Genomic DNA, 14,989 nt, shown 5'->3' on the forward strand with positions numbered 1-14,989 from the left:
GATTGTAGGGGCTGTTACATTGTTCGAAGGTGAACTGGGCCACTTGACCGTATTTCTTTAGACAGACTATCGGGTAAAGAAACGTCGAGTAAGATGGAGAAATAGTACCATGTATATATCTATCCTGGAGGTATCTACATAGGGTTCTGCTGGCTCTACTAGCACGGAATTGGACATATATCGGTCGAAAGGAACAGATCACCTGTAGGAGTACTACTATGTATGTTCCCAGATTTCGAAGCCAAAGCATGGGGGTTGGCTTTGATACTCTTATTTTTTTCCCGGCTGGATCCTCGCCACTATCCCTGTGTGTCAATGACCAGTTCATTCTATTCGTTTCCAAGAGCCTAAAACACCGCCAGGATCGAATATTCGCCCCCGGGAGCGGCCATGTTCCTTCACTCAACCCCATATCCAACCAAGCATTTTCTAGATGGCAAAATCAACCAGCCTCCTCATTTAATCACAAGTTGGCAAAGTGCTCGAGCCACCGCTAGGCTAAGAACTGTATAGTTCATTGAATGACTTAATATCCAGCCACAGGTGTAATTCGGCCATAGCTCGGAAATCCCGTCCAGCGAAGGTTATCGGTTTAAGTTAGGGATCTCATGGGGTACATCCACTACCGTAAAGAGGAGAGTAGATACATAGTATGTATACAAGAAAGTAGCCAGTAATACCACTGGAGAGCATTTGGCTGTACTGATTTTCGTGTATTTGATACGTTGCACTTAGACACAGATAACTAGTAATTCTAGTGTGAAATCCCTATGATAAGACGGCTTGTCTGGAGTAAGAGAATGAAGCAAAGTATAGAATCTGAGGGAACATTCGTTAGTGGAAGTTATGACGTAGCCTTTTTGGCGAATTTATACGTCAAGTGTTATTATAAGGTACAGTTGGTGGCTTCACGATCTGAATTGAAACCTACAAGAGAGAACCAATTAGGGGGGTGCTTCGATTAAGCGATTGGTAAATGGGCCATTTACCTCTCAAGATCTTGGATCGAGCGATCGAAGGCAATGGATATGAGGTTGTGCACGCGATCAACGTTTTCTTTTCATTGATGGATAAAGTTGTATGACGGAGCGGTCCCTCCCAGACCTAAAGGCTTGCATCCACTTCAGTCCGCCCTTTCATACACGAAGTAGGGTATATACACCTGTGACTATGTGGGGACGACGGGAGGGTGCTCCCTTCCCTTGCCGCGTAATTAGTTATACTTAAACAGCACCAGATAAACTCCACAGGCCGCATGATATTTCATCATCAAACGCACAGCTGGGACCTGAGCGCTGATCGGCCCCAGTTGTGTGGCTGAGAGTTGTCTTATCTCCAGTCTATCAATGTCGTGTACCATTCTCACACTGCTGAGCATTGTTTTTTCATAGTATACATATTACTACGGTTATAAGATAGCAAGGCTCGTTGACATTGAATAGAATTAGTCAGAAAAATAGGGCTGTGCGCATGGACGTGAAAGAAGCGATGTGGGTCGGTGGAGATGTGGCAGAAGGCAATATCAGGCGCTGAGATTGTATTGGTGAGGATGGTGGACACATACTGTGGATAGACAAGCTGCAGAAAGCTCCAGATCCGATGATGATTGCCCTTGGTTGAGGATGCTATCTTTCTTGACGCAAAACCATTTATGTATCCTGGTTTCATGTTGGTGGCGCAGCTTCTTCAGCTAATTATTTCTGACTCTCCATAAGTTCAATTAAAAACTCGTGGATTCGTCTTAAACTGATAGCTCTGAATAGATAACCCCGCTAGCTCTCCGGTTTATCAAAGCTTCTCTTGATTAGCTTCACCTCCCAGTATCAGCTGCAGCATGCGCTTCCAGGCATATCAGGAGTATAACCAAATGCTATCTCGCTCAAAAAAATGGTTAAAGATTGAAGGTTTCTAAACCTCGGCCCATCGGAGCTGATAATAATCGATCTTAAGCCGACCGTCTCATGCGCATCATGAACTACAGACCCGAAAAGACATATTTTAGCAAAGCCAAAAGCGTGGGTTGATCTTGCTGCAGCCTACATAGACAAGTCATGCATGAAGCTCCATTGATATTTTGAGCAGGGGGGGTGTATTGTGGGTGAATGGGAAGTAGTCCGGTTCATTTGAAGAGTTTCCCCTACATGCTTGTAGATCGGCGCTGGAAAGCAAATAAAGCTTTCCACATTATGCATCATGCAGTCGGGGTCTGCCGGGATATACACAAATGAGCACCAGGTTTGGTAGCAGGAATTAGAATATTCTATGCTCCCCGAAACCTTCTTGATGCCATTCTATGTTTAGTATCCACAATAAGAGTGAAGGCTTGTATCAAGAAAGGAACGGAGTGTAGCTGTTATTTATCGATCCAGGAGCTAAAATTTGATTATCGTAACCATGGGTGGATTGTAAGTAGAAAGCGAACAGTAGTTAGGTAAATGCCCTATATCGTGGGTATCGTTGTTGCTAGAGTAACTGCTTCAGCTAAGTAGGATGAAAGCTAATATTGGGTATAAGGGCTTGGGTGAAGCAGGTGGGAGTGTATAGCTAGTACATAGGAATTAACTAATATAACCATGTACTACTTTGCGCCTCAGCACAATGTTTAGCGGCCATAAGTTATATTCAGCAACAGCCAGACTTGATGTTGTTTTCGTGAAGTTGAAGTTGAAACAAAGTAGGTTGGTGGATGATTAGTCATCATCCCGAAGAGGAAACTAAGACTTCGTTTCAATCCAGGCGTAAATAAGCAGGCCAGCCACATACTGATAATAGCCTAAACACCCATAAATACTCCTTGTTCCCATAATTGCTTCTGAGGAACTTCAGCTGTTCATCTCAGCCCATACTCTTTATTCTTCTTCCCATGGCGAGAATTTGCTGCTGCCACAGGGTCAATGCAATATATAGGGCTCTGATCTTTACCCTTGATACTGTGTTATAATAGTGTTCCGTCAGAGTCCGCCATTCGGCCAAAAGGCGGGCTCGCGCTAAATGGCGACAGAGAGACTGATTATATTTGACATATTTCTTCCCGTTTCCTTCACCATCCATATGGTGTAACCCAAATACCTCCTTAGTCTATATCCACATCATTATCTTCGCACAAGACACAGGGTACAATCTGGCACCTCATGCTTACTCCACCATTGTACGGGTCGTAAACTTACCCTTATCTCCCCACCATTCTCAGCCTCATTAAAATATATAGATATTAAGTATTGATTCGTCAAGCCTAAAACGACTGCTACATAGGTTCGTTGAAATCCACCTATTTTGAAATTCTCATAGTGGCGAAGTGACAGAGGCGACATACTTTGACCCATAATAACCCTTATCAATGAGTTAAAAGTGGCGACGTAATCTGCTTGAGGCGGATAGAAAAACTATTGTAGTTTCCGGAAGCTAGTCCGTTATAATAACATATAAAGGTTAAATGTTGGAATCTGCCGGAATTTCTTAGTACCATGACTGTCTAGATGCTTCGCCCCTTTGAATTTTATGATACCGTTGGGGATTTAACCTTAACAAGGCTGATGTATTCAGGATACTAAGACGTTGAAATTTCATTAGACTATAGTTAGATACCTGAGATGCTCTATCGTTGTAGTAATAAGTGCGATTATAACACCATAAATTGGTATCGATGGTCTCGCGCTTGTTCAATCCTGTTGGATTCTTATGCACGCAAACGCTCTAGTCGAGACAATACGTCCCAGATTCCGCTTCAATGACAGCATTGTAGGTATTTCTAGCTAGTGTGGGATTCCTCCTAGGTCTAGATTTGGGGGCACAACGTTTGGATTAGAAGGTAACTGGAGATGCTGGTATCGAAATTGCTGGACAATGGCTACTGATAATCGACAAACGTCTCGACTGAGAGATCAATGCCAAAGCCAAAGATATGAAAGAATTGCATTTTAAATGTTTCGAGGACAGAGTATGTTAGTATTCACCTTTGTCAAAATAGATGAGGAGAATAGAAGGATAGCTTTGGGTATTTATATTCAAGCAATACCCAAACTTGGTGAGTGTCGGATATGTAGTTATACGTGATCCTTGAAATGTGACGGAACCTCAATTTCTGTATGATGCTGTCACTCGTGTCTATTAAAACATTCTATGTAAGTCATGCATTAAGCTGTCGAACCTAGACATCAAATATATATATATATATATATATATATATGAATCGCAGGTCAGCCGAGACCCTGTGTATCTTATCCCTAAGATACAAGCTGTATAGATCTCTCCATTTGATAGTGTCTTGATATATCGAATAGTCTGTGGCGCTAGCTAAGGCATACCACCAAAGAAGCTTAACCTTATGGCGTCCAGCCTCAAGAGCGTTGAGCCTTAACTCTTCCGTCATCGTCAAAAGAATATATATAATATCCTCATATCCTCCTAACTTTCCTTACCTCCTTTCTTTCTTTTTTCTTTCTTTTCTTCTTCATCTTTTCCGTCCGTCTTTTTATATTCGTTTCAGGCGTTTTTTCGTCTTGGTGTAAAGTAAATACCGCAATCGTAATATTACCCATACAGTTCCTGCGTCTTAGCCTGTTTTGGAATGTCTGATGTTATTCTATCCAATGGGAAAGAAGCCGCGTGTTACACTACGCGTATTTAATACTGCCGAAATACCGGGAAATCGACACAAGCTTTTTACGAGGCGCTTTCCTTGGCGTATTTTCTCTTTCTTCGTCGCTTTTTCTCTCTCTCTTTCATCTCGCTTGCTTCTTCTGCTCGTCAACCAACCCAACCTCCACCGGTGCCCGTCTATATACCACTTAGAAAGGGGTCTTTTGAAGGCGATTAGGGCAATTAATCTTGATACCTTCAGTTCTCTCATAGGATACACCTCTAGAGCCCAGCCACAGCCACTGCAGTCATGGTCTCGTTGCGCAATATAGCTCTCTTTGCGCTCACCTTGGGCGGCGGAGTTACTGCGTCGAACGGAGCTTACTTCAAGAGAGCGCCTGAAGGTATGATACTCTTGCTAGATATCGTTCCCACCTACGGGCTAACGTGATATCTTTGCCAGATATGTCTACGACTGCTGTTACAAAGACAACCGCAACAACTGAATCTGCTATGTCCATAACTACAAGTGGTGCCGAATCTTCCGTGACTTCGAGCTCTTCTAGTTCTACAAAGACCCCTACACCAACATCTAGCCCTATCGATGATTCGGAAACCCAAGGGTCAGCAACGGAGGAGCCAGCTCCGGAGGCTACTGGAGAACGCCCAAAGGAAGCTCAGGCATGCAGCTCAGAGAATGATCTTTCCGTCAAACCATTCTGTTCGCCTCATGATCAACAGGAGGTGTACGCTGAAGACACTTACTATGGTATGGAACAAACAAAAACTTACCGCTTTTCAACCAGCCCAGTTTTGTTATTATATTGGACTAATATGCGTTATCGTCTTTAACAGCAACTTGGCTTCCTTCACTTCTCGACCCCAATGCTACCGTCAAGGTTGGCATGGACTATGTCAACCTCACCGCTAACGAGGGGCCATTAGCGTTTATCTCCAGCAAAACACCAAGCAGTTATGGCTACGTTACCATTACCATGAAGAAGGACTGGCTTAAGGGCGAGAAACGCAACAACCTGACCATGTATCTGGATGAATTATTGCCAGGCAAGGACAGGATCCATCACATCGGCCCTACCATCTCCCTCGTCAATAAACCACCAATGCACTATCCACCACCTCCCCCAACACCAGCACCCAAACCTCTTGGGCTCCTTATCGGTCTACCTCTTGGTCTTGGTGCTGTTGTCCTGATTCTACTTGGTCTATGCATTGGTATGAAACAGCACCGCCGTATTGGGTTGAGTAACATCATGGGCAGACGCAATAAGGGTTACGGTGGCAGCAGAGCCAGAGCCATGAGAAGTGGCCGTGGAGCTGGCGGATCCATCAGATTGGATGATATGGAAGATAACGGACAGCAATACTCCGACAACTCTGAACCGCTTCCATCGCGTCAGCAAATAATTTCAGACACAGAAACTTTCAATGAAGTACAAAGACGCGAGGGCAATGCTTTCAGACAGGAGCTGGCCCGCTTGAAGAACTGGAAATGATTGAATAGATCCGTGGGATTTATAGGCCTGTACTGTGTATAGTCGCCTCCAATAACGACTGGACGGAGTCACCCATGACCTTGACTCTTACCCATATCCTGTTATCCTTGAACACTCTACCGTTGGGGATCGATTGGTATGTGACGATTGTACTCGACACCTTTAGCAAAAATGACTGACTGCTGCGCTTGTTATTTGTTTATACTGCTCTGTTTTGTTTATATTGCGTTCTTTTGCTTTATATTGCCTTTCTTGGGGCTCTTTCTATTTTAGACCACTACTTCTTACGGTGTATGCACGATACACGAGAGAGATGCATGTTCTCTTGCCCGCCTTTCCTTTTCTCCCTCATTCTGGTACATGGGAGCTGTATAAAAGATTATACATGCATTATTAACGATTAGAATGATACACATTACCTTCATATTTAAGGGCGTTGGTTCTGACACACGCTAGCGTTTTCGCTTGCATCAGATTCGATAGCTTCCGAGGTCCAAGCACGAAGATAAAACAGAACAGATTAAGCGATGATAGAACGCAGACTCTTATTCATGTGTATACCTTTTTTTTTCTTTTGCTGCACCATCACAAATGCGAGGAGTATTAAAAATCAATATGCTGGCTCGGACTTACAGGGGGTAGAGGTCACAAATCACGGTACCAGAGGGGTCGAACGAAGAGATAAAGAATGTGGGAAACAAAAAGAAATAATACTGCATTAGTTATGCACGAAGGTAATAGAGAGAAGGAAAAAGCCGATTTTTTGGGTCTAAAAAAATGTGAGTACAAACGTGATGTAATGTAGGACGACTACAGACAGGATTTAGAAAACTGGCTGAGCAGAAAAATCGGGCGTGAGGCGACAGATCATGAGTCGCCGTGAGATAACATGGTTGAAGCAGGGTGCACGCAGCGTAAGGCTAAAAACAGGCTGGAATGTAGTAGTTACTCCGTTAAAGGAACCATCGACACAGAAAAGAGATAGGTAAGGGGGGAGTGGGAGAGGGGTAAAAACTAAATAGATACGAGGAAATCTATTCCGCCGTATCATCTCCATAGAACTGCTTAAGAATCTTAACAACTTCATGATAATCCTTCTTCACTTCCACCAGGGCTTTCTTGATGTTGGCCAAGGACCTGTTTTTGTCTGGTTCGTTGTGGTTGCCGGACTCGTCCTTTTGCTGGCCGTAATTCTGGATTTTCTCGCAGGCATCTTTGACCTTGGTCAGGCCTAAGGTGGCGGACGAGCCCTTGAGAAAATGGCCTAGTTGAGATAGTTCGGAGAGGTCCTGAGAAGAACTATACACGAATTGTTAGCCAAACATAACTTTCTTCGGGCGGGTGATGACATCATCAGAAAGATAAGATAGGGGTCACGGGATGATGTTATTATGACGTCACGGTATAACACGTCAGGGAGGGGAGGCATATCAAGGTCAAGGGAGGGAAAAAAAAGAAGAAATGGGGATGGTAGTTATTTATGAAGGGGATAAAGGGCCACTTACATGGCTGATTCCATTTGGAAGAATGTGGCTTCCGCCTGGTCGAAGAAACTGTACACTATACTCCGACTGAATTCTCTGTCTTCATCCTCATCGTCCATTTCTAGTATTTGCTCAAAAGTGGTTACATCGAGGGCCCCATATTCCTCGAGGCTCGATATGTTATTTCTCTGCATCGCGGGCAACTTGTTAGCTATAGTTAGAAAAACAAAGATTGGGGCATGGAGAGAAATACCGCCTCTTCGGTCTGTGCGGATGGAGCCATCATGGATGTCCTGGGTTCAGACTGTACAGGATCGGAGGGATGGTCCCAAGGTCTCATTGATATTGTAGTTGGGAGAATTTTGTCTTTCTTTTTGTTGGTATTTAAGAAGTAGGTAGGTGTGACGTTGACAAAAGCTTTGCTAGAACTATCGAAAACCAATGCTATGGTTCGGGGTTCGATTTTGTTTTAGGCCTTTTTCTACCCGTAGTTGGTCGAGTAGGGTTCCTGGGATGATATAAATTGATAATGAGAGCTAACTGGTACGCAAAAATCGGTTCAACGGTGTCAACTTCTTGCTCTTGCTCTTCTTCCTTTTTTCCGGGGAATGATTGAGAGGGACCTCTAAACAGGATGGTTAACTTTCACAGTACATATGGGTGCCACCATAAGCAGTTGGCGGATGGAGAAAGCAGCCGTAATACGTGGCAAATGGCAGTGGAGGTGGCTCCAGGCATAAGAAGGTGATGTTCCTATTAATGGATACAACATGTGATGCGTGTATTCTGCGTGGCTAGACTTGGGCAAGGTGGATGATCAAGCCGTTACCAACCCGTGAGGGTACAGGTCCAACCAGAAGGTGTCTGTTGGGGCATAGCACCAAAGGGCAGGAGACAGTTTCGAGATTACTGCCAGCAAGGGGGTTAAATGTTATAGCTGGCGGGTGGGGAAATGTTTGGAGAGTTGTAAACAAGGAAAGTCTATATTCACCTCAGTTGACAAGGGGCTCCTAAGTATGTAGATGTGTACTTTTGTGTTGTACAATGAAGGAAATGTATCTATTGTAGAAGTAAGTAGATGTTTCTCGTGGCTGATATAAGTGACTGGACACGCAATGTAAGCAGAGGGTTGTTTCCTTTTCTCGGTATAAAAAACAACTCCTAATACAAAGCAACTGACAGGTATAAAACAGTATCTAAAGAGAGAGAAGAAAGTACAATATGAATCAAAGGGTTTTGCCTTTTCAAGACATAACTGGTCTGGTGTCAACGCAGCATACAGAAAATCACTCACGGACAAAGGTCTGGGATAGCTGAGGAGCTATTCAATTCGAAAGAAGCTGGTTTATCCGCACTGACTATTCCGTCAGAAGAGTCCTAAGGAGATTTTATACGGCCTTAGAGTTTTCTTCTCTGCGTCCCCTTGCCGCTCTTTTTATTTCCATTGTTTTTTCTTTCTTTGCTTTTTGGATAGAATATGCATACCGATGATAAGCTTGGAGGGATTAAGGATTAGGCGCCTAAGTGCGAGATGCAAGCCTCAAGATCCTAGAACCACGTTTGGTGAGAATCCTGTCGAGGAAGCCCTTGGTTGCAGTGTATGTTGGATGGCCCAGACACGGAAGATGGCTGGACAACTGCTGATCTTCAATCCTTTTTCTTTTCTTCCCTAGAAAGAGTGGAAGACACGGTAACCAAGCTTCTTGGATTCTTCTTGGACTCCTCTTGGTCTTTTCGCTTGGGGAATTAGCCCTCTGGTCTCTCTGGCGTCGTGATGTGGGCGGTTTATAGCGAGTATCTGGCAACGCAAGATGAAGCACCTTCGAAGAGGACAGCTAAGACAACCACTGCAGACGAACACTGCAGGCTGAGTGAGAAGAGGGAAAAAGGTGTGTGAAAAGGGTGCAAGATGAAGGATGGAGGAAGAAGAAGAGAAGGAGGAGGGAGAGGGAGAATATGAGAAAAGAAGAATTATGAGAGAGAGGAGGGGAGATCGCCAGTTAGTCGAGCGGTGGGGATTGAGGTATTACTCCTAACGCCTAAGACCTCATCCTACACTCTACGCTTCTACCACATACAACCTACAATGTCTACAATGTCTACCCTCTACTATGTGCAGCTTGATTAAATGGCCTTAACTTCTTCTCTACCACTTGAAGATGGTCCCATCCATCTTCAAGCTTCCAACACCACTTGGCTAAGCTTGACCTGGCACTCATTCGGCCTGGTTCATTACACGGAGTACTCTCTAATTCTACCCGAACTACTCGCGAAATCCATAAAATGAAATGTCTCCCATCCTATAAGAGACAGCTCTGACCCTGGGAATGGGCCCTGGCCCGGTGGTTGCACCTTTTTGCTTCTCCACACGGCGTTCCAGAGATCAGACGTACCGGTGCTTGAACATTCCTAATCCCCCCGACCCAACAAAAGCTTGGGCGTCAATATATAATATTAGCTGGCACTGCATGATCTGTGGAGGAAGGAATTGAGGCCGCTTGGGGTACAACCAGAGCCTAGCATTCAACTATCTAGACGTCCGGAGTACCCCTTCACACAAACACGAAGGGGGGTAAAAGGAAAAGGGGACCAAAGAGAAATGCCCCAGCAGCTTGTTGATCAACAACTCAGCTGGTCGCACGGCTTTTTTTCCCTTTCGTCTAGCCCATCCACGTTGGACCTGTTCTGCACGTCAATCAGCAATTTGGCAGAGCATGAGAGGGAAAAAAGAGAGAAAGAGAAAAGAAAAAGAAAAAGGGATCGGGGCAACTTCGTGTGGGGCGGCCTTTTCTTGGACTTCACATTATCACACGTCCTTTTCTCTCTCTTTCTTTGGGATCAACATAAAACCATTTACCGCCGGAAAGGTCGCGTGTGGTGAGCCGCTTGAGACGTTAAATGTATGTCTCTTCATCACAGGCTAGGCACGGGAAGATGCAGCGCTGACATGCTTGATTATCAGCTCTTCCGAAATCCTCTGGACCATCATAATCACTCTTCCCCCTGTGGCATCTCTCGACCTTTGCGCGACTACATAAAAAAACAACCAGAAGAAAAGAAAAGTGTTCAGGGAGCCAGAAGAAAAAAGCAAAAGAGATGCCAGGCTCGCTATCATGCATGATGACGACAGGACGATGATACCCTCTTTTCCGATCCAGGGGCCCAAGAGCCAATGGAAGAAAGCCGAGAAGGCTAGCCTAGGATCCATCTCCAGCGGAGCAAATTGGATGGTGCACGCAAAGCGCCTCTTTTATCCACCAAATATGATGTAAACGACTCCTCTCCTCCACACCTCGGTTTTCTTACTCTTCGATGTCGAAGACAGACTTTTTTCCCGCAGTCTTCGTTCCCTTCTGTGATAGCGCGGGACAGTTGTCAACCTCGGCGGCAAGGGGTTGACATAGAGAACAATGAACCTAGGACCAGCGTTAATGCAACGAAAGCGACTGCAATGCATATTTGAAACGTTGTGCTGCATAATCTCGACTCTCTCTTGTCTCTGGTCTTTTTTTTTACCGTAAATGTCATCGTTCAGTGTCCGATTGTGACGTAGGCCAAGGCTGCGCCGGTGCACTGATGATCCCTCGCTACGAAAGGTTAAAAAATGAACACGCCCATTTATTTTATATTTCAAACCTGCCTTTCTTTTTTCTAGCTATCTGGTCGCAGCACCAGTGGGATAATTAAGTCTATTCTTGCCTAAAGAGGGGTGAGACCATGCAAGTGCTGTTCCCCAAGGACTGCTGGTCCATTCGGAGGTGGAACCTGTCCAACGCTGAACAGGAAAAAGGAGGCGCTCACGCTGGTGGATATTCGGGGACAGTTGACAATCTCGTAAAGGATTCCAGCAAGCCCATTGGGACTAACGGAGCAGCGACGTTCTAGGCCCTGTCAGGACATGCGTTCGGGGCAAGCGAACAACATGGAACAGACCTACAACGGTACTTGTGGACGCAGGAATGCATGTAGACTTACCGTCCGCTTGCAGGGACAGCATGCCTTGTCTGCGTTCATTTCTGGGGTTCCGTGGCCCCCTTTTGCCCATTTAAATTGTCTTTTAACCTCGATAGCAAGCAGGCTCACGGCTTGCATAAAATGACGGGTAGCTATCTGTAAAATGTACGTACATGGGTTCGATGAACGAACTGACGTACAACGACGTCTCAATTGCATATCATCCTAGCCGCCATCCAATTTACGAGGGAGATCTCCCCCCTTTTCTGAGATGGCGGTGGGCGAATTCAATATCATATTCGGTGGCTGGACTGGGGGTTATCCTTCCATCTCAACCCTCTCTACCTTCTGGGAAAAAACAATAGCGTGCTGGATATTCCTGTCCCGCCATCTGCAGAGTCTTATCCATGGGGATATTGAATGGCGCAAAAAAAAGAACATGTAGCCCAGTACCACGTATCAGCTACCTTCCGCATGTGTTGTTAGTTTGGCTACTTTGTAATGGGAAACGCTCAAATAGCTAATCGCCGTTCAAGGACGTGACGGGAGCTAAATCGATGAATCCTACTCGGGTCTCCGAGGAGATATCACTCTCAAATCTTATCCAGCCAGAAACGGCTGAAGATGCTGACTCCCCCTTCGTTCTCGACCTACTGGCTGAGAGCCGTCAACGTCATTTTATTATCGGCTATCGATAAGTGAAGCTGCGTGTATGGTCGTTGAACCAAGACTCTCTTCTATAGCTCCGTGTCGACCTGCCATCGTCGAATGAAAAAGGGGGCTGGGGCTAGGCTATGCAGCATCCCACTTTCACTTGGGAACTATATACAAAGTACACACTCTCTTGAGTGGGCTCTTGTCGCTTCTTCCGGGCTAGATGGCCATCAGTACTCCAGGAATGGATACCGAGAACGGATGCAAAAACTCGCAGTAGTGCATGTTCATAGCGGCTGGGCTAACTCTCAGGGACGAGACTTATCCAATGTTTATGCTTATGTGTCCAATTTTAACCAAGGATTTTCGAGGCGAAAAAGAGGCTTTCATCGGCTTCCCCGTGTTACATGTTATTTTAATCATAAGAGTACAATCGGCAATTAACCCTCGAGAACTACGTTAAACCGTCCTGGAGGGGAGGGGGAGGATTTAATATGGGTGAGATTAATTGAGCGGAGTATTAATGTGTTTTCTATGTTATCAATAGAGGTCGGTTTAATCCGGAAGATTTAATATACTTGCTATTATACTCCGTAGAATAAGTAGAGATGCATACAACAAGATCGTCATGGGTGATTTTTGACCGGACCAAAGGGCGAAAAACTGATGACAAAAGAGTAAGTAAAAAAGAATTAATTGAGGACCAGGGTAGAGGGATGGATGGCCGAAATCTCGTATTCCACATTTTCTTCCTTCATTCCCCTCGATCCAAGTTGCTTGTACCGCTATCTTTTGTTTTGCACGCCTAGCCACCGTTTTATGCTGGCTCCCTTATGCTCAATGGTACCATCCATGAGCTTTTCCTTTTTCTTTTCTTTTTCCTTTTTTTTTTTTTTAACTCGCCTTACCGATACCAAGATGCTACATATTATGCATGCGAGGCGGGAGAATGTTCTCGTTGATGACCATTTTCTAGGCTTGCTGCAATATCCGCCGATTACGCTGAAACCTCAACGCCGTTCTCTGCCATCTCCTTCTCCTTTGCAGCAAACTCTACCCTCTGGTCTTCCGTAAGCTCCAGAAGTGGCTTGTTCTCGCCTAGTTTAATGTTCCTGTGGTACGCACGAATGATACTGTCAGCATCATCGACAGCGATGGGCCGGATGTCGGCGAGAGCCTTGATCTTGGCTGTGCATTCCTTGTACTGAGCATCTGTCATGTCGAGGTTGAGCTGCTGGGCTCGAGATTTGATGGCATTCCAGCCTGTGAGGCGTGAAGCGAAGTGCACATAACGCGACATGCCGAAGTCGGCCGGGTTGATGATCTCGTAGGTGCTGGGGTTGTTCAGAATGGCCTTGGCGTGGATACCGGCCTTGTGGGTGAAGGCACAGAAGCCAGTGATGGGGTTGTTGAAGGGAATGTTGACCTGTACGGCTTCAGCCACAAGGTCTTCAATATCTTTGATCTTGTCCAGCTTATATTTGCTGAGCACATAGTCGCGGTCGGCAGCAATCATACGAGCCATTAGGCCACCAAGAGGGGTGATACCGTTTCGCTCACCGATACCTAGGACGGAGGTATCAATGTGCGTGGCGCCTCCTTCAAGGGCACAGTATGCGTTGGCAATCGCACAACCAGTGTCATTATGCAGATGAATTTCAATGTCACACTTGACAACACCGCGAAGGACACGGACGAGCTCGTATACCTGGCGAGGGGATGCACAACCGACAGTGTCAGCGATACCAACACGATTGACACCTACCTGATCGACAGCAGAGTATATGGAAAGGAGGTCGACCAGGTCAGATCGGAATGAGTCTTCGCTCGAAAAGCGGACTTCGATGCCCTTGGACTTGACGAAGTTGATAACTTCGATGGCGGTGTTTTTGATGTAGGTCATGTCCTTTCCGTGAGAGTGTTCACGGAGGTAGGAGGAAGTACCAATGACAACATCGCTGGTGGGGGTTAGCTGGTGTCTTGACCACACGCTATGTGATAGTTATGGGCAGGGCATTTCTTACACTCCATCGACACCGGTTTCGACTGCTATCCGGGCGTCATCCATGTGACATCTGATATGTGTGAGGATCTGTATCCTGATATTAATACACCAAGGAAAAAGAGGGGTTCATTGCATTTTTCGGCTAAGGGGGTATGACTGTACCTTTGCCTTCAAGCCCAGCTTGCAGATGGCTTCACAGTCTTTTCTAGACTGCTCGGAGGCACATGGCGAGGTGAGTTCAATCTATTAATGCATTTCCAGTCAGTTTTATCACATCAATGCTAGGCGAGCTTCGACATATGTCTGAGTAGCATGACTCACATAGTCGACGCCAAAGTCATCCAGCGCCTTTGCAATTTCGATCTTCTTCTCAGTATCGAAGAAAGCATTGGCAAACTGCTCTCCCTCTCTTAGAGTACTCTCAATGATCTTAAACCTAGAGACATTGCTGAGGAAATCTGTCACTCCAGCATTGTGACCGTAAGGATTCCTCGAGATGTGTGGGTGAGGGTTTTGGCGGGTCTGAACTGCGGTGAAGCCTTCATGGTTACCTGCAATGAGATAGATATTAGTAAATGTCTTTTTCTCAAAGTATCATGCGGATTGTTCCCAATTCTGATATACCATTTGGTGCGATTTTGATGCCATTGGTATCGTTGTCATCGCTCGTGTGGCTACCACGAGAGCCGGTATCGGTGGCCATTTTGACGTGGGGCGTTCAAAGATAGAGTGAAGATGAATTAATTTGAATAGTGAAGATGTAAGGAGAGATCACCTTATTTTATGATCAATATATGACC

At 45.4% G+C, this 14,989-nt stretch overlaps 3 protein-coding genes across 3 annotated transcripts; 1 reads left to right on the plus strand and 2 right to left on the minus strand.

Annotated features, from left to right (window-relative positions):
• Nucleotides 1–4,888: 4,888 nt before the first annotated feature.
• MCYG_06469 (conserved hypothetical protein) lies at nt 4,889–6,092 on the plus strand (the record flags this gene model as incomplete). The annotated part of the gene is made up of 3 exons (XM_002844459.1): nt 4,889–4,982; nt 5,042–5,347; nt 5,434–6,092. The coding sequence occupies 3 exons, from the start codon at nt 4,889–4,891 to the stop codon at nt 6,090–6,092; spliced, it is 1,059 nt and encodes a 352-aa protein (XP_002844505.1).
• A 1,034-nt stretch (nt 6,093–7,126) lies between these two features.
• On the minus strand, nt 7,127–7,859 carry MCYG_06470 (conserved hypothetical protein; the record flags this gene model as incomplete). The annotated part of the gene is made up of 3 exons (XM_002844460.1): nt 7,127–7,391; nt 7,598–7,779; nt 7,830–7,859. The coding sequence occupies 3 exons, from the start codon at nt 7,857–7,859 to the stop codon at nt 7,127–7,129; spliced, it is 477 nt and encodes a 158-aa protein (XP_002844506.1).
• Nucleotides 7,860–13,181: 5,322 nt separating this feature from the next.
• On the minus strand, nt 13,182–14,892 carry MCYG_06471 (homocitrate synthase; the record flags this gene model as incomplete). Its single annotated transcript, XM_002844461.1, has 4 exons — nt 13,182–14,175; nt 14,209–14,276; nt 14,511–14,740; nt 14,814–14,892. The coding sequence occupies 4 exons, from the start codon at nt 14,890–14,892 to the stop codon at nt 13,182–13,184; spliced, it is 1,371 nt and encodes a 456-aa protein (XP_002844507.1).
• Nucleotides 14,893–14,989: the final 97 nt, after the last annotated feature.

Source organism: Microsporum canis, genomic scaffold (genome assembly GCF_000151145.1).
Source record: "Microsporum canis CBS 113480 supercont1.6 genomic scaffold, whole genome shotgun sequence".
Taxonomy (NCBI): domain Eukaryota; kingdom Fungi; phylum Ascomycota; class Eurotiomycetes; order Onygenales; family Arthrodermataceae; genus Microsporum; species Microsporum canis.